Raw genomic sequence first — 22310 nt, 5'->3', positions numbered from 1 at the left:
CAGCTAGCGATATTTATAAAATAATGATTTTTACATGGACAAATCCCTACAAATATATTTTTTCAATAGTGGTCACAGTTTGAAAACCCCTGTGCTAGGCTACTTACCATGTAACTATGTATTTGCATGCTATATGTAACTATGTATTTGCATGCTATATGTAACTAGGTATTTGCATGCTATATGTAACTGTGGATTTGCGTGCTATATGTAAGTGTGGATTTGCGTGCTATATGTAACTGTGGATTTGCGTGCTATATGTAACTGTGGATTTGCGTGCTATATGTAACTGTGGATTTGCGTGCTATATGTAACTGTGGATTTGCGTGCTATATGTAACTGTGGATTTGCGTGCTATAAGTAACTGTGGATTTGCGTGCTATATGTAACTGTGGATTTGCGTGCTATATGTAACTGTGGATTTGCGTGCTATATGTAACTGGATTTGCGTGCTATATGTAACTGTAGATTTGCGTGCTATATGTAACTGTGGATTTGCGTGCTATATGTAACTGTGGATTTGCGTGCTATATGTAACTGTGGATTTGCGTGCTATATGTAACTGGATTTGCGTGCTATATGTAACTGTGGATTTGCGTGCTATATGTAACTGTGGATTTGCGTGCTATATGTAACTGTGGATTTGCGTGCTATATGTAACTGTGGATTTGCGTGCTATATGTAACTGTGGATTTGCGTGCTATATGTAACTGTGGATTTGCGTGCTATATGTAACTGTGGATTTGCGTGCTATATGCAACTGTGGATTTGCGTGCTATATGCAACTGTGGATTTGCGTGCTATATGCAACTGTGGATTTGCGTGCTATATGCAACTGTGGATTTGCGTGCTATATGCAACTGTGGATTTGCGTGCTATATGCAACTGTGGATTTGCGTGCTATATGCAACTGTGGATTTGCGTGCTATATGCAACTGTGGATTTGCGTGCTATATGCAACTGTGGATTTGCGTGCTATATGCAACTGTGGATTTGCGTGCTATATGCAACTGTGGATTTGCATGCAGTATATTGGATTAGGGGAATAGTCCTCAGGGATCTGTCCAAATAAGGCTGCTTCAGCTCTCCCTCTCAGCATGTTGAATTCCATCACTCTAGGCCTAGAAAGTGACCTAATCTAAATGGCTGGCTGTGGATGGATACACATGTTGTTATGGAGACTCTGGGTTCTCTCAGGACCGGGGAGATGGCCAGCGAGGGACATCCTACCCTGGGAGAGGAGAGGAACAGGCCAGTTGTCTGTCTCTGGTTCTGCACTGGCTTCCCGTTGATTGGCTGCTGACGGCCTATCAGCTCTGTGGAACACTGTGTGTGTGTGTGCAACACTGGGTTCATGAGGCTACCGTGTGTGTGCAAGCAGCAGTATTGAGCTGAACAGGCTACACACATGCTGCTTGTCCTCTCTCTTCCTTAGTCACACACACACTGGCCCAGTTATCTACACAGAGAGAGCGGGAGGAGGTGTGAGCAGAGAGAAAATAGGAGGGGAGGAGTGATGAGAGGGTACGAGCAGACTGAATGGAAGGGAGGCTGAGTGATGAGAGGGTACGAGCAGACTGAATGGAAGGGAGGCTGAGTGAAGAGAGGGTATGAGCAGACTGATGGAAGGGAGGCTGAGTGATGAGAGGGTATGAGCAGACTGAATGGAAGGGAGGCTGAGTGATGAGAGGGTATGAGCAGACTGAATGGAAGGGAGGCTGAGTGATGAGAGGGTATGAGCAGACTGAATGGAAGGGAGGCTGAGTGATGAGAGGGTAGGAGCAGACTGAATGGAAGGGAGGCTGAGTGATGAGAGGGTATGAGCAGACTGAATGGAAGGGAGGCTGAGTGATGAGAGGGTAGGAGCAGACTGAATGGAAGGGAGGCTGAGTGATGAGAGGGTATGAGCAGACTGAATGGAAGGGAGGCTGAGTGAAGAGGGTACGAGCAGACTGAATGGAAGGGAGGCTGAGTGATGAGCGGGTACGAGCAGACTGAATGGAAGGGAGGCTGAGTGAAGAGAGGGTATTAGCAGACTGAATGGAAGGGAGGCTGAGTGAAGAGAGGGTACGAGCAGACTGAATGGAAGGGAGGCTGAGTAAAGAGAGGGTACGAGCAGACTGAATGGAAGGGAGGCTGAGTGAAGAGGGTACGAGCAGACTGATGGAAGGGAGGCTGAGTAAAGAGAGGGTACGAGCAGACTGAATGGAAGGGAGGCTGAGTGAAGAGGGTACGAGCAGACTGAATGGAAGGGAGGCTGAGTGAAGAGGGTACGAGCAGACTGATGGAAGGGAGGCTGAGTAAAGAGAGGGTACGAGCAGACTGATGGAAGGGAGGCTGAGTGATGAGGGTACGAGCAGACTGAATGGAAGGGAGGCTGAGTGATGAGAGGGTAGGAGCAGACTGAATGGAAGGGAGGCTGAGTGATGAGGGTACAAGCAGACTGAATGGAAGGGAGGCTGAGTGATGAGAGGGTATGAGCAGACTGAATGGTAGGGAGGCTGAGTGATGAGAGGGTACGAGCAGACTGAATGGAAGGGAGGCTGAGTGATGAGAAGGTAAAGTAGGGGAGAGATAGAAAAGGGAGGGGTGGTGCATACGGCCTAATGGAAGTGGTTTGAGAGGCAGTGGTAAGTTGGCTGGATGGAGAAAAGGCATAGAGACGGTTTGTATTTTCATGTAAAAGGAATCAATGAGCCAACCTATGGAAATATCCAGCCATTTTGCATAAATTGATGTGCTTTTGACACCACATGCTACTGTATCTACAACAAACACACCCACTGAGTCACTCTCTCAGCAGGTGCTAATGTAGGCAGTGAGGGAGACAGAGGGAGAGGGTAAGGGATCACTAGAGGAATTACTGGTACATATTAGTCAGCTGATGAGAATCCTTCTTCCTGGGGAGGGAGGGAGATCCTCTACTGCAGCAGTCTGTAGAGAGCTGTAGAGGTGGAGGGAGAGAAGGGGCAAGGGGGAGCTGTAGAGGGAGAGAAGGGGCAAGGGGGAGCTGTAGAGGGAGAGAAGGGGCAAGGGGGAGCTGTAGAGGGAGAGAAGGGGCAAGGGGGAGCTGTAGAGAGCTGCTGGAAGATGTTGGTGCTGCTGGAAGATGGTCCTGCACCGTACAGAAGGTTTGACATGCATAGTAAAGTATTGTTTGTGTTTTGGTCTAGTGATACATTTTCCATGTTGAGTGTGTGTGACTTTGAAGATGTGTTTGTTTGTTCCAGGTATATCTCCTCAGCTGATGTGCACGTGTGTGTGTGTGTACACGTGTGTCTGATTTTTCTTTTCTTTGAAAAAAGTATTATTATTATTATTATTATTATTTATTTTTTTAGGGGTGTGTCTGATTAGTTGAACTGTAAGTTACACTCTGCCAGCCCTGACTGAGGTGTGGGAAATAGAGAGGGGGGAGGGAGGTTGGCTGAGGTTCCCTGATTTCTATCTGCCTGACATTGACAAGTGTGTGTGTGTGACACTTAAGTATATTTATTTTAGACAGGCGCCTCTGTCTGTTGTTATTTTTGATGAGGTGTTATGCCTTATCTCTTTGATTTGGGTTACAGTCCTTTACTTCCTGTTTCCAGTGTTGCATTACCAGTACAGTGTGCTTCCAGTTTCCAGTGTTGCGTTACCAGTACAGAATGTGCATATGTTACAGTATGTCTTTTTATTATAAACTGGGTGGTTTGAGCCCTGAATGCTGATTGGCTGACAGCCATGGTATATCAGACCGTATACCACGGGTATGACAAACATGTATTTTTACTGCTCTAATATGTTGGTAGCCAGTTTATAATAGCAATAAGGCACCTCGGGAGTTTGTGTCGCGCCTAATAGCCCTTAGCCGTGATATATTGGCCATATACCACACCCCCTCGTGCCTTATTGCTTAATTCTACTATGTTCTGTTGGTATGTCACAGGCTGGTGATGGCAATAAGATGTTGTCTAAGACAGAGTAATAAGGCGTGCTGCAGAACCTGTGATATGTTTTTTGTAGCTTAAGCATTATTGTCACGGTGTATTTGTGTAGGGGTCAGAGTATGTGAGCTGAGCGGTCGGAAATCAAAGCTCATGGAGTGGTGCTTGTGCACATCCTTTCCAACAGCTCCGCTAACAACCGCTCCTCCGCTAACAACCGCTCCTCCGCTAACAACCGCTCCTCCGCTAACAACCGCTCCTCCGCTAACAACCGCTCCTCCGCTAACAACCGCTCCTCCGCTAACAACCGCTCCTCCGCTAACAACCGCTCCTCCGCTAACAACCGCTCCTCCGCTAACAACCGCTCCTCCAAAAAAAAAATGACGCTCCAAATTCGCTCCATTCATTAAAATCACTCATTTCAAATGGGCGACATGTCGTTTTTAAAAAGCATATAAACACTAAATATTTCAGGAGCCAGACAGGTAGCCTAAAAATGAATAAAAATGTATTTTTTAGGCTATTTTATTTAAATTATTTCTAGGCCATAGCCTACAAAGAACTACATTGTGAAGCATTTGCGAGAGTGACACTAGGCTGGCAGTGACATTAAGCGCTCAGCTTTTAAACAACATTTCGAAACATGAGTTTGGCCAGAGTTTGTGGCTTCAGGCTCAAGCGATGGTGTCTGGAGAGCAGGCCAGCAGTCGAGACTACCCTCTCAGCGCTTGGAGAGCAGGCCAACAGTAGTGACTACCGTCTCAGTGCTTGGAGAGCAGGCCAGCAGTGGAGACTACCCTCTCAGCGCTTGGAGAGCAGGCCAACAGTAGTGACTACCCTCTCAGTGCTTGGAGAGCAGGCCAGCAGTGGAGACTACCCTCTCAGTGCTTGGAGAGCAGGCCAGCAGTAGTGACTACCCTCTCAGTGCTTGGAGAGCAGGCCAGCAGTAGTGACTACCCTCTCAGTGCTTGGAGAGCAGGCCAGCAGTAGTGACTACCCTCTCCTCTCAGTGCTTGGAGAGCAGGCCAGCAGTAGTGACTACCCTCTCCTCTCAGTGCTTGGAGAGCAGGCCAGCAGTGGAGACTACCCTCTCAGTGCTTGGAGAGCAGGCCAGCAGTAGTGACTACCCTCTCAGTGCTTGGAGAGCAGGCCAGCAGTAGTGACTACCCTCTCCTCTCAGTGCTTGGAGAGCAGGCCAGCAGTAGTGACTACCCTCTCCTCTCAGTGCTTGGAGAGCAGGCCAGCAGTGGAGACTACCCTCTCAGTGCTTGGAGAGCAGGCCAACAGTAGTGACTACCCTCTCAGTGCTTGGAGAGCAGGCCAGCAGTAGTGACTACCCTCTCCTCTCAGTGCTTGGAGAGCAGGCCAGCAGTGGAGACTACCCTCTCAATGCTTGGAGAGCAGGCCAGCAGTAGTGACTACCCTCTCAGTGCTTGGAGAGCAGGCCAGCAGTAGAGACTACCCTCTCAGTGCTTGGAGAGCAGGCCAGCAGTAGAGACTACCCTCTCAGTGCTTGGAGAGCAGGCCAGCAGTAGTGACTACCCTCTCCTCTCAGTGCTTGGAGAGCAGGCCAGCAGTAGAGACTACCCTCTCAGTGCTTGGAGAGCAGGCCAGCAGTAGAGACTACCCTCTCAGTGCTTGGAGAGCAGGCCAGCAGTGGAGACTACCCTCTCCGTGCTTGGAGAGCCACTGGGGATGCTAAACACCCTTCGGGCCACTCTTACCAGGCTGGGCAGGGATGTGTTTTATTAATTTTTTTCTCTTGGTAGGCCTAAGGGTTATTTTACCTAATGGCCTTATCAAAATGGAAAATCTCCTTGAAAGAGGTAATATGCCAGGCATATTGTGCCAAAATCAATGATGGCCTAGTGTATAGATAATAGAACAAATGAACAAAACTTTTAAGAGATCTGATTTTTAGTTTAGAAATACTTTGCAACAATGACACACTAGCTACCCACCTGGTTACTTTATGTTATAGCATGTGCATGTACTAAGAACACCATTATGCTTTTGGGATACCTGTCGTTTCACATTTCACAATGATTCTTTAGTTGTGGACACTACATTTCCTCCTCATCTTTGACTACCAATGCATGCTGGGCCAGGCATGCCCTGAGCTCGTGAAGTGAACATTACTGGAGCGGGCAAGAAGGCCAACACTCCAGCCTTTGGGGAAATTGGCGCCACGCTCCATTGCTCGCTCCACTCCAGCTTCGCTCTGCTAGTAATACTCTGATAGGGGTGTAGCATGTGCAGGCTTTCGCTCCAGCCCAACACTAACACTTGGTGCCTAAATGTAGGTTGTGGTATCAGGTGTGGTATAGCTCGGCTGGAACAAAAGCCTGCAGCTCTCCAGGATTACTGGGTCATGACCAGAACATGACACTGAAACCAGTAGAGGCCTAAACTACATGTTGAGACTGGGGCCTACCGCCTACCTCGGGTACACTCACTTCACGAGCTCAGGGCATGCCCAGCCCAGCGTGCATTTGTGGTCTACTTGTGTTCTGCTAAAGATTAGGAGGACCAAGAGCAAGAGAGAGAGTCTGGTGATGTAGTGTCCACAATTAAAGAATCATTGTGAAATCTGAAAAGACAAGTATCCCAAAAGCATGATGTTGTACTTAGTACATGCACGTGCTATAACATAAAGGAATCAGGTGGGTAGCTAGCTAAGTGTGTCATTGTAGCAAAACAAAAAAATCTAATCTCTTAAAGATTTCATTAGTTTTCGTTATATTATCTATACAATAGGCCATCGTTGATTTTGGCCCAATCGGCCTGGCAAGTTACCGCTCAAGAAGCTTTCTGTTTTGATAGGGTTATTTTACCTATAATCCTTTAGGCCTACCTACAGGAAAAAACAACTATACATCCCTGCCCAGCCTAGAAAGAGTGACCAGTGACCTCTGATATTCTCCGCTGCTATTCAGGCACCAACACATGAGCCTGAAACCACAGACTCTGCCGACACATGTTTTTGAAAGATTATTCAAAGGCACTGTAGACGGAATCTAATAAGACATTTTTCATTTCATTCTAAGTCACAGTTTAGACTAAAATGATTTAATACAACAAAATGTTGAAATAGTGTAGCTTTGAGAATGTTGATCTTCCTTCTGGAAGGTTCTACCATCTTCACAGAGGAACTCTGGAGCTCTGTCAGTGACCATCGGGTTCTTGGTCACCTCCCTGACCAAGGCCCTTCTCCCGTGATTGCTCAGTTTGGCCTGGTGGCCAGCTCAAGGAGGAGTCTTGGTGGTTCCAAACTTCTTCCATTTAAGAATGATGGAGGCCACTGTGTTCTTGGGGACCTTCAATGCTGCAGACATTTTTTGGTACTCTTCCCCAGATCTGTGTCTCGACACAACCCTATCTTGGAGCTCTACGGACAATTTCTTCGACCACATGGCTTGGTTTTTGCTATGACATGCACTGTCAACTGTGGGAACTTATATAGACAGGTTTGTGCCTTTCCAAATCATGTCCAATCAATTAAATGTACTACAGGGGGACTCCAATCATGTTGTAGAAACATCTCTCGAATGATCAATGGAAACAGGATGCACCTGAGCTCAATTTCAAGTCTCATCGCAAAGTACTTGAATACTTATGTAAATAAGGTATTTGTTTCTTTTTTTAAATACCTTTACAAAAGTCTAAAACCTGTTTTTGCTTCGTCATGATGGTGTATTGGGTGTAAATGAATGAGGAAAACAATTAATACATTTTAGAACAAGGCTGTAACTTAACAAAAGGGGGGGAAAGTCAAGTGGTCTGAAATACTTTCGAATGCATTATATGTAGGGCAGACAATTGACTACTCCTATTCCACATCAATCTGAGCTTGCAATATTGGGTTACATGACCTTGTGCCCCCCCCTCCCAGCATTACTATTCACTGTTTGAGATATGGGTGCGTGTCAAAATATCTATAGATTTAACCACTTTTGCAGTAAAATTGTTTTACGCAACCATCATTTTGATATATGGGAGACCTTGGTGGTGTTTTGTTATACCTCGGGTAGAGGTATCACAGTTTTGTTGGGTGGGGGGGGACTTGCCACTAGCCTATAGATCGAGCCATCTCCATATTGATTACACATCAAATCATATTTGGCATATGTTATTGTGATTGTAGTGAAAATGCTTGAGCTCCTAGCTCCAACAGTGCGGTAATATCTAACAATTGATAACAATACACATCTAAAAGGAAAATAATGGAAGTAAGAAATATATCAATATTAGGACGAGCAATGTCGGAGTGGCATTGACTAAAATACAGTAGAATAGAATACAGTATATACATATGAGATGATTAAAGCAGTATGTAAACATTATTAAAGTGGCCAGTGATTCCATGTCTATGTATATAGGGCAGCAGCCTCTAAGGTGCAGGGTTGAGTTGCCGGGTGGTAGCCACCTAGTGATGGCTATTTAACAGTCTGATGGCCTTGAGATAGAAGCTGTTTTTCAGGCCCTCGGTCCCTGCTTTGATGCACCTGTGCTGACCTCGTTTTTTGGATGATAGCGGGGTGAGCAGGCAGTGGCTTGGGTGGTTGATGATCTTTTTGGCCTTCCTGTGATATCGGGTGCTGTAGGTGTCCCCCCAGTGAAGTGTTGTGCAGACTGTACCAGCCTCTGGAGAGCCCTGCGTTTGTGGGTGGTGCAGTTGCCGTACCAGGCGGTGATACAGCCTGACAGGATGCTCTCAATTGTGCATCTGTAAACTTTCTGAGGGCCCCTGAGGTTGAAGAGGAGCTGTCACGCCTTCTTCACCACACTGTCTCTAGGTGGACCGTTTCAGATCGTCAGTGATGTGTACACCAAGGAACTTGAAGCTTTCCACCTTCTCCGCTGCTGTCCCATCAATATGGATAGGGGCGTGCTCCCTCTGCTGTTTCCTGAAGTCCACAATCAGCTCCTTTGTTTTGTTGACGTCTAAAGAGAGGTTATTTTCCTGGCCCCACTCTGCCAAGGCCCTCACCACCTCCTTGTAGGCTGTCTCGTCATTGTTGGTAATCAGGACTACTAATGTTGTCTCATCTGCAAACTTGATGGTTGAGTTGGAAGCGTGCGTGGCCACACAGTCATGGGTGAACAGGGAGTACAGGAGGGGGCTGAGCACGCAACATTGTGGGTCTCCTGTGTTGAGGATCAGCGAAGTGGAGATGTTGTTTCCTAACTTCACCACCTGGGGGCGGCCCATCATGAAGTCCAGGAGCCAGTTACACATGGCGGAGTTCAGACCCATGGGCCTCGGGCTTAATGATGAGCTTGGAGGGCACAATGGTGTTGAAGGCTGAGCTGTAGTCAATGAACAGCATTCTGACGTAGGTATTCCTCTTGTCCAGATGGGATAGGGCAGTGTGCAGTGCAATGGCGTCGTCTGTGGATCTATTGGGACGTTAAGCAAATTGAAGTCTATTGTGTCAGGTAAGGTAGACGTGATATAATCCTTAACCTCTAACGAGTCACAAACCCGGATCCGGGATCCCCCCCATCAAAAAAGCTGACTAGCATAGCCTAGCCTAAAGCCACAGGGATATCATATAATAAAATGTTCATGAAATCACAAGTCTAAGACACCAAATGAAAGATACACATTTTGTGAATCCAGCCATCATTTCTGATTTTTAAAATGTTTTACAGGGAAGACACAATATGTAAATCTATTAGCTAACCACCATAGCAAAAGACACAATTTTTTTCCCAACCATTTTTTTCCTGCATAGGTAGCTATCACAAATTCTACCAAATAAACCAAGAAACAACTTCATCAGATGACAGTCTGATAACATATTTATTGTATAGCATATGTTTTGTTCGAAAAATGTGCATATTTCAGGTATAAATCATAGTTTTACATTGTAGCCACCATCACAACTCTCACCAAAGCAACTAGAATAACTACAGAGACCAACGTGAATTACCTAAATACTCATCATAAAACAATTATGAAAAATACACAGCGTACAGCAAATGAAAGACAAAGATCTTGTGAATCCAGCTTCTTTAAGTGATTTACAGCGAAAACACAATTTAGCATAATATTAGCTTACTACAATAGCCAACCACACAGCAGCATTGATTCATGCACGTTAGCGATAGCGATTAAACCAGCAAAAGATATTACATTTTTCACTAACCTCAAAACTTCATCAGATGACAGTCCTATAACATCATATTACACAATACATGTATTGTTTGTTCGAAAATGTGCATATTTAGCGGCACAAATCATGGTTATACAATGAGAATAGTAGCCAAGCTGCAAAGAAAATGTCGGGAGAAATCTTGGGAGAGGCACCTAATCTAATCAATAACTAATCATTAACTTGACTAAAAAATACAGGTTGGACAGCAAATGAAAGATACATTAGTTCTTAACTTCTTGAGAATTTAGGGGGTGCTGTTTTCGCATTAGCATAATTTCCTCTACAGATTAAACTGCCTCTTATTCAATTATTGCTCTTACTATATGCATATAATTAATACCATTGGATAGAAAACAATCTATAGTTTCTAAAACCGTTTCAATTTTGTCTCTAAGTGAAACAGAAGTCATTTGACAGCACTTTCCCTGACCAAGAAGAAGAATGCAAGATGTGTATGCTCGCTTCAACGCTCTGCCTATATATGGTCACGCCACCTATGACCCGAAACACACTTCATTCGTCTTCCTCTGGGTGTCAAGAGGACGTCAGAGGAGAAATGTTTTGTTTATCTTGTACTGACGTGAAATAAGACCTATTTCTTTGGCGTGACCGACAACTTCCGGTTCTCTGAATCGCGCGATTTGTAGGTGTGATTGTCTTCTGTTTTGCTGCCGTTACGGATGAAAACTATCTCCGTCTCGAAGTTTGTTTGATACATGTGACCATATCATCTTAATGTATGTTTTTTCAATATAGTTTAATCAGATTATTTGAATTTTTTCGGGAGTTTTGCCGTGTTCCGTTCTGTGACCTTTTTTTCTTTGGCCAGTCGACCAGTACATATGCTAAATGAAGAGGGAAAGTTGCCATTATGAATGGATTGAACGACTCATCAGGACTAAGGACACCTTGATCAACATTCTGATGAAAGATCAGCAATAGTAAGACCCAATTTACGATGTTATTTCATATCTGTCGTGCATGTGAACTGGTCGGGGGCGCCCAGCTGGTTCTGGCTGGCGTGGCTATGCTAATTTAGCGCTACATTTTGTTTTCGCTATAAAACATTTAATAAATCAGAAATATTGTTTGGATTCACCAGATGTTGGGCTTTCAATATCTGTACGCTGTGTATTTTTTCTGAAATGTTTTAAGACAAGTAATTAGCTATATGACGTTGGTCTCTGTAATTGTTCTGGCTGCGTCGGCACTATTTCAGATTGCAGCTGCAATGTAGAACTGTGATTTATACCTGAAAAATTCACATAAAAAAAAAAAAACTATGCTATACCATAAATATGTTATCAGACTGTCATCTTATGAACTTGTTTCTTGGTTAGTGGCTATATATATTTTTATTTAGTCGAATTAGTGATAGCTACTGACGCAGGAAAAAACTGTTGGAGTAAAAAAATTGTGTCTTTTGCTAACGTGTTTAGCTAATAGATTTACATATTGTGTCTTCCCTGTAAAACATTATAAAAATCTGAAATGGTGGCTTTATTCACAGGATCTGTATCTTTCATTAGGTGTCTTGGACTTGTGATTTAATGATATTTAGATGCTACTATTTAATTGTGACGCTATGCTAGCGATGCTAATCAGTGTGGGGGGGGTGGGGGGTGCTCCCGGACCCGGGGTAGGTGCTCGGTAGAGGTTAATGCAACCGCTGTGTTAGATTTTTAAAATTAACGTTACTACGACATACAGCGTGCGTTAAAGCGAGGCCGCACCGAAATTAATGGCGGAATAGTAGTTTTACATTTTTCAACAGAACAACGAATTAACATCATAAATAGTTCTTACTTTTTGATGAGCTTCCATCAGAATCTTGGGCAAGTTGTGCTTTGTCCAGAAGAATCGTTGCTCGGTTGTAGATTGTCGCCTTCAACTTTGGAATTAGCAATAAACATTAGCCATGTGGCGAAGACGTGTCCAACTTACTATAACGCAGCACTAAGAAAATTCCGAGAATCGCAATATACTGATATAAAATGATAACTCGGTTTAAAATATCTACATTATGACGCTTTTAACACCTATATCGAATAAAATCAGAGCCGGATATATCTAAGGCCTATAACGAGAGCTTTCCAGAATGCCATCATGAGGTCTGTCTTGCGTCACGTTGAAAAGAGTGCACCCCACGTACCAAGACCCTTTATATGGCCTCAGATCTGCCTAGCAACTCCATTCCAATTCTCACTGCTTGCTGTCATCTAGGGGAAGGCGTATGCAGTGCATGTCGACCAATAGAATACATGCAAATTAATAAACTGACCCTAGAACAGTGCCCGATTTCAGATTTCTCACTTCCTGACAGGAAGTTTGCTCCAACTTGAGTTCTGTTTTACTCACAGATATAATTCAAACGGTTTTAGAAACTAGAGAGTTTTTTCTATCCAATAGTAATAATAATATGCATATTGTACGAGCAAGAATTGAGTATGATGCAGTTTAATTTGGGAATGAATTTTTACAAAGTGAAAACAGCGCCCCCATATTGACAAGAAGTTAACCAGCCTCTCAAAGCACTTCATGATGACAGAAGGGAGTGCTACGGGGCGATAGTTCAGTTACCTTTGATATCTTGGGTACAGGAACAATGGTGGACATCTTGAAGCAAGTGGGGACAGCAGACTGGGATAGGGAGAGATTGAGTATGTCCGTAAACACGCTCTGAGGACTCTAGGTTTTGAGTAGGTTTTAATAGTCATCATGGGAACAACATACCCTATACACACATCCAGTTCCATTCAGGTCTACACACACAGGACTAGGGGAGTTGGGAAAATGATATGTTCTAAGGCAGGGCTCTCCAATCCTGTCCCTGTAGAGACCCTGCTGTAGGTTTTCTACCCTGTCCCTGTAGAGACCCTGCTGTAGGTTTTCACTCCAATCCTGTCCCTGTAGAGAGACCCTGCTGTAGGTTTTCAATCCTGTCCCTGTAGAGAGACCCTGCTGTAGGTTTTCACTCCAATCCTGTCCCTGTAGAGAGACCCTGCTGTAGGTTTTCAATCCTGTCCCTGTAGAGAGACCCTGCTGTAGTTTTCACTCCGATTCTGTCCCTGTAGAGAGACCCTGCTGTAGTTTTCACTCCAATCCTGTCCCTGTAGAGACCCTGCTGTAGTTTTCACTCCAATCCTGTAGAGACCCTCCTGTAGGTTTTCAACCCTGTCCCTGTAGAGACCCTGCTGTAGGTTTCCACTCCAATCCTGTCCCTGTAGAGAGACCCTGTTGTAGGTTTTCAACCCTGTCCCTGTAGAGACCCTGCTGTAGGTTTTCACTCCAATCCTGTCCCTGTAGAGAGACCCTGCTGTAGGTTTTCACTCCAATCCTGTCCCTGTAGAGAGACCCTGCTGTAGGTTTTCACTCCAATCCTGTCCCTGTAGAGAGACCCTGCTGTAGGTTTTCACTCCAATCCTGTCCCTGTAGAGAGACCCTGCTGTAGGTTTTCACTCTAATCCTGTCCCTGTAGAGAGACCCTGCTGTAGGTTTTCACTCCAATCCTGTCCCTGTAGAGAGACCCTGCTGTAGGTTTTCAATCCTGTCCCTGTAGAGAGACCCTGCTGTAGGTTTTCAATCCAATCCTGTCCCTGTAGAGAGACCCTGCTGTAGGTTTTCACTCCAACCCCAGTTGTAACTAACCTTATTCAGCTTATCAACCAGCTAATTATTAGATTTGGGTGTGCTAGATTCGGGTTGGGGAAAAACCCTACAGGACGGTAGCTCTCCAGGAACAGGTTTGGAGAGGCTGGTTAGGCCGTGTGCATCCGCAGAGAGTTGGGTCTGCTGTTGAGGAGACACTGCAGCAGGGTTGTGGAGGCTAGTCACATGGTCAACCCTGTCTTTGAACATCCTCTCTGTCCGTTGCACTGTCATACTTTAGCTGGTGTTCGTAAGCCTGGCGGGACCAGACATGTTTGTATACATTTACATTTACATTTAAGTCATTTAGCAGACGCTCTTATCCAGAGCGACTTACAAATTGAATACTTCATGTGAATTGCTAACCTTTGTCATAATGGACCAACGCTGCATAGAAACCCACCTTAATGACATGCATTCTCTCTCTGCAGCATTTTCAGCTGGCTTTGATTGACTCCAACCCCTGCACTTTGTCCAAAGCTGAAAGTAAGTAACATTACACCCCCACTTCTACACTCACACTCAAGCACACCATTCCTCTCCTGTTTGGTACCGTCACTGAAACCCCAATGAATTCTCCTTCCTGTTTTGTCCCCAGCATGTGGAGTTATGTACTCACTAGCTATGTGAGATGATGCATTATCCATAATGACAGTGTCAGGTTGACTTGGTCATTTGTCAGTATTAACCACGTAAAGGAAAGGTCACAGAACGCTGTCTGGATATTTTTATCATTTCGTTATTTACTCCCGGTTGCCGTGCCATTTCCCCATGGTCTGTACGCCTGACCCTGGGGTTTTCAAGGCCACACACACACACACACACACACACACACACACACACACACACACGCTCATTCCGACCACCTGCCCGAGATTGAGTTGCCTAGGAGACCACATTAGAAGGAATCGACAGAGAGCTGCTCGCTAGAGCTCAGACTCTGCCACACGTACATGTGAGCAATTTTATGCACACACACACATTGGGAACCTAACCTCTCTCCCATCTGTAGCCACACACCATGCAGACTCCTTCCGTCTGCACCCAGGGAGTCAGAAGCGGTGCCACAGGGGAGTCAGAAGCGGTGCCACAGGGGAGTCAGAAGCGGTGCCACAGGGGAGTCAGAAGCGGTGCCACAGGGGAGTCAGAAGCGGTGCCACAGGGGAGTCAGAAGCGGTGCCACAGGGGAGTCAGAAGCGGTGCCACAGGGGAGTCAGAAGCGGTGCCACAGGGGAGTCAGAAGCGGTGCCACAGGGGAGTCAGAAGCGGTGCCACAGGGGAGTCAGAAGCGGTGCCACAGGGGAGTCAGAAGCGGTGCCACAGGGGAGTCAGAAGCGGTGCCACAGGGGAGTCAGAAGCGGTGCCACAGGGGAGTCAGAAGCGGCGCCACAGGGGAGTCAGAAGCGGCGCCACAGGGGAGTCAGAAGCGGCGCCACAGGGGAGTCAGAAGCGGCGCCACAGGGGAGTCAGAAGCGGCGCCACAGGGGAGTCAGAAGCGGCGCCACAGGGGAGTCAGAAGCGGCGCCACAGGGGAGTCAGAAGCGGCGCCACAGGGGAGTCAGAAGCGGCGCCACAGGGGAGTCAGAGGCGGCGCCACAGGGGAGTCAGAGGCGGCGCCACAGGGGAGTCAGAGGCGGCGCCACAGGGGAGTCAGAGGCGGCGCCACAGGGGAGTCAGAGGCGGCGCCACAGGGGAGTCAGAGGCGGCGCCACAGGGGAGTCAGAGGCGGCGCCACAGGGGAGTCAGAGGCGGCGCCACAGGGGAGTCAGAAGCAGTGCATGGATGTATTTGCCATAACTCTCTCTGTAAAAAACATGTTTTTCTCCATTTCATGAATTTCTACCAGCTGGAGCTTCTGTTTGGTTTCATCACTAAGGGGAAATGTGAGAGAGCACACGAAGTGATTTAATCTCCAGTCCTTTCTATCAGTTTGTAACTCTCTCTTTCTATTTACAGTCCAGTTCCACATCGCTCATTTATATGAGATTCAGGTAAGAAATCCTTCCTTATGTCCCTTATGTTTATGTTATGTGTTTTCTCTGGTGCTGGTAGTGAAGGCTGCTCTGAAGTCTGCTGTACATATTGGTAGTGGATAGGTTGAGTTGACCTCATACAATATAGAACTTCGAGTGACCTAGTATCACTTTATACCTTATAATATAGCCTATATTGTAATCCCGTATCAGTTGTTGTCATTACTCCTAAAAGGGAAGTTAGCTGTGGTCTGTTTACCTTGTGGTCTGCACGAACCGTTATTCTTTGTCCTCTGTGACAGCAGGAAGTAGGCATATACAAACTGAAACAAGGCAACTGTAAACATGTCGTCCGCCTCGAATGATGCAGACCCCCCCCCCCCCCCCCCCGGGCCTGTTAGTGACAACTAGAAACATTAACAACATTTATTGTCAACTGTATCTGTATGGAATTAAAGTAACTATACATAGTCTACACACACTTATATAATGTGAACTTTTTGTGAATGAGCTTATCGAGTCAGTCAAGTTGACCTACTCATTCAAGGGGTTTACTTTATTTTTTATATTTTCTATACTGTAGAAGAATATTGAAGACATCTATGAAATAACACACATGGAATCATGTACTAACAAAAAAAGTGTTAAACAAATCTAAGTAGATTTTTGATACTTCAAAGTAGCCACCCTTTGCCTTGATGACAGCTTTGCACACTCTTGGCATTCTCTCAACCAGCTTCATGAGGAATGCTTTTCCAACAGTATTGAAGGAGTTCCTACATATGCTGGCTTGTTGGCTGCTTTTCCTTCACTCTGCGGTCCAACTCATCCCAAAGCATCTCAATTGGTTTGAGGTCGGGTGATTGTGGAACCAGGTCATCTGATGCAGCGCTCATCACTGTCCTTCTTGCTCAAATAGCCCTTTCACAGCCAGGAGGTGTGTTGGGTCATTGTCCTGTTGAAAAACAAATGATAGTCCCACTAAGTGCAAACCAGATGGGAAGGTGTATCGCTGCAGAATGCTGTGTTAGCCATGCTGGTTAAGTGTGCCATAATTTTTTTTTTTTTTTTTAAAACACTGACAGTGTCACCAGCAAAGCACCATCGCACCACCTCCTCCATGCTTCATGGTGGGAACCACATATGTGGAGATGTGCGTTTCATAAACATAAAGACACAGCGTTTGGAACCAAAAATCTCAAATTTGGCTCATCAGACCAAAGGACAGAGTTCCACCGGTCTAATGTCCATTGCTCGTGTTTCTTGGCCCAAGCAAGTCTCTTCTTATTGGTGTCCTTTAGTAGTGGTTTCTTTGCAGCAATTTGACCTATAAAGGCCTGATTCACACAGTCTCCTCTGAACAGTTGTTGAGATGTCTGTTACTTGAACTCTGATTTCCGAATTGACTGACCTTTGTCTTAAAGTAATGATGGACTGTCATTTCGCTTTGCTTATTTGAGCTGTTCCTTCCATAATATGGACTTGGTCTTTTACCAAATATGGCTAGATCGGTATACCACCCCTACCTTGTAACAACACAACTGATTAGCTCACGCATTAAGAAGGAAAGAAATTCCACAAATTAACTGACATGCATTCCAGGTGACTACCTCATGAAGTTGGTTGAGAGAATGCCTAGAGTGTGCAAAGCTGTCATCAAGGCAAAGGATGGTTACTTTGAAAAATCTCCAATATATAATATATTTTAATTAAACACCTTTTTTGGTTGAACAAATAGTAAAAATAAAGAAAAACCCTGGAATGAGTAGGTGTTTCCAACTGTATGTACAACATGTCATGACTATAGCTCAAAAGGGATAGGATATAAGCTTGTTCAAAGTTTGGAATTTCAGTTGATTATTATAGCGCCCCCTTGGGCCAATCAGTGTAATTTTGTAAATGCCGGATCTCTGACCCCCCCCCCCCCCACACACAAGTCAGGAGCAAAAACCTGCAGACACTTGGCTCTCCAAGGAATGACTTTGGTGAAAAACAAAACTGACCTCAGATCAGTGTCCAGTGACAACGTGAGCCAGGAGAACTCTACAGCTCCAGTCACAGTGCTCTCCTAACCTGCTATAGTCTGCTTCAACCCCCCCCCCCACTCACTCCTCATCCAATCAGCTCTTCTCTGCCATGCCTAGAGCTGTGGTGATGCCAGGGCAACAACACATACTTTCAAATGGGTAATGAGGTGTTTTAGGGGCGAACATGGTTATTTTCTGGATAGTAGACATGTTCAGTTGATTAAGACAGCTACTGCTTGGTAACACCTTGCTGTTGGTCCCTGAAACACACTGTGGTGACAGCAAGCCATAGGACGGCTACCTGCCCTGCTGCTTTTAGCCATTCGTGGTGTGTCCAAAGCTTTAGAATGAGTTGAATTTCAGATTTACAGTTAGTAGGACTAGTTTTAATCAGCCTTTGAAACGTATATTGACTCCTCATGGATGTTGTCCCTCTGCAGCAGACATATGGTGAGCAATATGTTTGGAACATCGAATCGCAATACATATAAACTCAGCAAAAAAAGAAACGTCCCCTTTTCAGGACCCTGTCTTTCAAATATAATTCGTAAAAATCCAAATAACTTTACAGATTTTCATTGTGAAGGGTTTAAACACTTTCCCATGCTTGTTCAATGAACCATAAACAACTAATGAACATGTACCTGTGGGAACGGTCGTTAAGACAAGAACAGCTTACAGACGGTAGGCAATTAAGGTCACAGTTATGAAAACTTAGGACACTATAGAGGCCTTTCTACTGACTGGAAAAACACCAAAAGAAAAATGCCCAGGGTCCCTGCTCATCTGTGTGAACGTGCCTTAGGCATGGTGCAGGAGGAACAAGGACTGCAGATGTGGCCATGGCAATAAATTGGAATGTCCGTACTGTGAGACGCCTAAGATCGAGCTATAGGGAGACAGAACAGACAGCTGATCGTCCCTGCAGTAGCAGACCACGTGTACCGATCCTGTGCAGGTGTTGTTACATCTGAACATCACATCTGCAGGACAGGTACAGGATGGCAACAACAACTTCCAGAGTTACACCAGGAACGCACAATCTCTCCCTCAGTGCTCAGACTGTCTGCAATAGGCTGAGAGAGGCTGGACTGAGGGCTTGTAGGCCTGTTGTAATGCAGGTCCTCACCAGACGTCACCGGCAACAATGTTGCCTATGGGCACAAACCCACCGTCGCTTGACCAGACAGGACTGTCAAAAAGTGCTCTTCACTGACGAGTCGCGTTTTTTTTTCACCACGGGTGATGGTCGGATTCGCATATATCGTCGATGGAATGAGCGTTACACCGAGCGTTACTTTGGAGCCGGATTGACATTCCCCCCAGAAATGTCCTGGAACTTGCAGGTGCCTTGTTGGAAGAGTGGGGTAACATCTCACAGCAAGAACTGGCAAATTTGGTGCAGTCCATGAGGAGGAAATGCACTGCAGTACTTTAATGCAGCTGGTGGCCACACCAGATACTGACTCTTACTTTTGATTTTGACCCCCCCCTTTGTTCAGGGACACATTATTTCATTTATGTTAGTCACGTGTCTGTGGAACTTGTTCAGTTTTATAGCTCAGTTGTTGAATCTTATGTTCATACCAACATTTACACATGTTAAGTTTGCTGAAAATAAAAGTAGTTGACAGTGAGAGGACGTTTCTTTTCTTGCTGAGTTGAGAATCGTGACAATCGCAATACGTATCTTATCGTGATAATATCGTATCGTAAGGTCCCTGGCAAATCCCAGCCCTATTAATAAACGTATTTTCCAATCGGACGTATTGGAAAGGTAAACACCACCTCACGTTGAGATGTAATGGTTGGTGCATTAGAACCTGGTTGTTGGGGGGCTGTGTGTACGACTGGGTTTGATTACCCTGGTTTTTATAGCCAGACAGGAAGAGCCCAAAGCCAGACTGCTTTATGGCCCTGTGTGTGTGTATCAGGGCCTTCACGGCTACAGACATGGAGGTGCTTCGCCTTGGTGATGACTGAGTAAGAGCAGATAAGAACAGAGCCCTCCAGACTACACACAACCGGATCAGACTCAATATCAATGAGAAAAATAAAAAACAAGTCTCAGTGTGCTTTTCAGGTTTACCCAGATACAAAACAGCACTGAAGGTGGGATAATACACACACACACACACACACACACACACACACACACACACACACACACACACACACACACACACACACACACACACACACACACACACACACACACACACACACACACACACCTTTTTCCACAAACACATGGAGTAGCTAGCCAAATAGAAGAAGTAGCCAGCCAGGCTCACCGGACAAGCTCTATTTTGGTGGACTCTGGTACATTATAATGCTAGATTGTATTTTCAACCAGCAACTATCAGGAAATAACACTGCATTTTTAAAAAATGTCACACTTTTTTACAGTGTTAGTTTCATTAACTGTTGTACAATATGATATATACCCCCAGACAAACATTATTTCTACTGCTGACTTCCACAGGCTTCAAGCTTCCTTTTAAGAGGCACTATCTCAGCTTTTTGCAATACAGGTATGATTGAAGAATGAAGCAGGTGTTAACTTTTAAAACAATTCAATCTATTTTCTTTTATCATATTTCAAATCAAAATCCAATAACGTTTTATTTTGTCACATGCTTTGTAAACAACATGTGTAGAGTAACGGTGAAACGCTTACATTTTATAGAAAAATTATAACGCAAGAAATAAATGGAAAAATGATAACAAGAATGAACTAGAAAATGAGTAAGGATAACTTGGCTATATAGACGGGGTACCAGTGCCGAGTGCAGGTGTACAAGGTAATTGAGGTAGATATGTACAGATCCTTCAAAGTATACGCTCCCCTTGACTTCTTCCACATTTTCGTGTGTTACAGTACGTGTCAAACTCTTCTTTACAACAAAAGTGTCCGCGGGTTTTCGCTCCTCCCTTGTTCTTGATTGATGAAGTAAGGTCACTAATTAGTAAGGAACTCCCCTCACCTGGTTCTCTGTCTTAATTGAAAGGAAAGAAAACAAAAACCTGCAGACACTAGACCCTCCATGGAATGAGTTTGACATCCCTGTGTTACAGCCTGAATTTAAAATATATTAAATTGACATTGCGGGAGAGGTTGTTGTCCTGGCACCACACTGCCAGGTCTCTGACTTCTCTATATGCTCTCTCATTGTCTTCAGTGATCAGGCCTACTATCGTTGTCGTCTCCAAACTTAATGATGGTGTTGGGAGTCGTACGTGCCCATGCAGTTGTGGGTGTACAGGAGGGGACTAAGCACGCACCCCTGAGGGGCCCCTGTGTTAAGGGTCAGCGTGGCGGATGTGTTGTTGCCTACCGTCACCAACCTGGGGGGGGGGGGGGGGGGTGGCTTTAGGAAGTCCAGGATTCAGTTGCAGAGGGAGGTGTTTTTTTCCCCCCCTCAGGGTCCTTAGCTTAGTAATGAGCTTGGAGGGCACAGTGGAGTTGAACGCTGAGCTGCAGCCAATGAACAGCATTCTCACATAGGTGTTCCTTTCGTCCAGGTGAGAAAGGGTATTGTGGAGTGCAATAGAGATTGTCATCTGTGGATATGTTGGGGCGGTAAGCAAATTGTTGTGTGTCTGGGATGATGGTGTAGTAGATGTGAGCCATGATCAGTCTTTCAAAGCATGTCATGGCTACAGATGTGAGTGCTACAGGGCGATAGTCATTTTTTAGACAGGTTACGTTGGCATTCTTTAGGACTTGGACTATGGTGGTGTGCTTAAAACATGTAGATATTACAGACTGGGTCAGGGAGTGGTTGAAAATGTAATTGTAGATACTTGCTAGCTGGTCAGCGCTTGAGTACGAGTCCTGGTAACCCCTGCGGCCTTGTGAATGTTAACCTGTTTAAAGGTCTTACTCGCATCGGCTACAGAGAGTTTGATCACACAGTCATCCGGAACAGCTGGTGCATAGTTCAATGTTGCTTGCCTCGAAGCACATAGAAGGTATTTAACTTGTCTTGTAGGCTCGCATCAATGGACAACTTGTGGCTGCGTTTCCCTTCGTAATCCATGATAGTTTGCAAGCTCTGCCACATCAGTGTCCCGCTCATTGAAACCAGCAGCTTTAGCCTTTAGGGCTCCCGAGTGGTACAGCGGTCTAAGGCACTGCATCTCAATGCAAGAGGCATCACTACAGTCCCTGGTTTGAATCTAGGCTGTATTACGTTCGGCCGTGATTGGGACTCCCATAGGGCGGCACACAATTGGCCCAGCGTCGTCCGGTGTAGGCCGTCATTGTAAATAAGAATTTGTTCTTAATTGACTTGCCTAGTTAAATGAAGGTTACATTTTTTTATATGTTGTTTTGTATCAAAAATTATGTTTAGCTCAGTGTGGATGTTGCCTGTAATCACTGTGGGGACAACGTCATCAATGCACTTATTAATGAAGCCGATGACTACTGTGATACACTCCTCAATGCCATCGAATCAATCCCGGAACATATTTCAGTCTGCTTCTTCCTGTTTGAGTGTTTGCTTGTAAGCAGGAGTCAGGAGGATAGAGTTATGGTCAGATTTGCCAAATGGAGGGTGAGGGAGAGAT

The 22310-nt window shown here is 45.3% G+C and overlaps 1 protein-coding gene across 5 annotated transcripts in view; it reads left to right on the top strand.

Annotated features, from left to right (window-relative positions):
* Positions 1-22310, top strand: part of LOC129820866 (lysine-specific demethylase 6A-like) — a 122762-nt gene that overhangs the window by 44677 nt on the left and 55775 nt on the right. For 4 of the 5 annotated variants that reach the window (XM_055877916.1, XM_055877915.1, XM_055877913.1 and 1 more), the window contains 2 exons: positions 14167-14221; positions 15692-15726. In XM_055877916.1, coding sequence (XP_055733891.1) covers positions 14167-14221; positions 15692-15726 — 90 coding nt within the window. Of the gene's footprint in view, positions 1-14166; positions 14222-14747; positions 15619-15691; positions 15727-22310 lie in introns of all 5 variants that reach the window. The other variant, XM_055877912.1, reaches the window with a different exon arrangement.

This window comes from Salvelinus fontinalis, chromosome 23, assembly GCF_029448725.1.
Source record: "Salvelinus fontinalis isolate EN_2023a chromosome 23, ASM2944872v1, whole genome shotgun sequence".
NCBI classification, from domain to species: domain Eukaryota; kingdom Metazoa; phylum Chordata; class Actinopteri; order Salmoniformes; family Salmonidae; genus Salvelinus; species Salvelinus fontinalis.
Note: the sequence above shows the minus strand (reverse complement) of the source record. Positions and strands in the feature narration are given on the sequence as shown.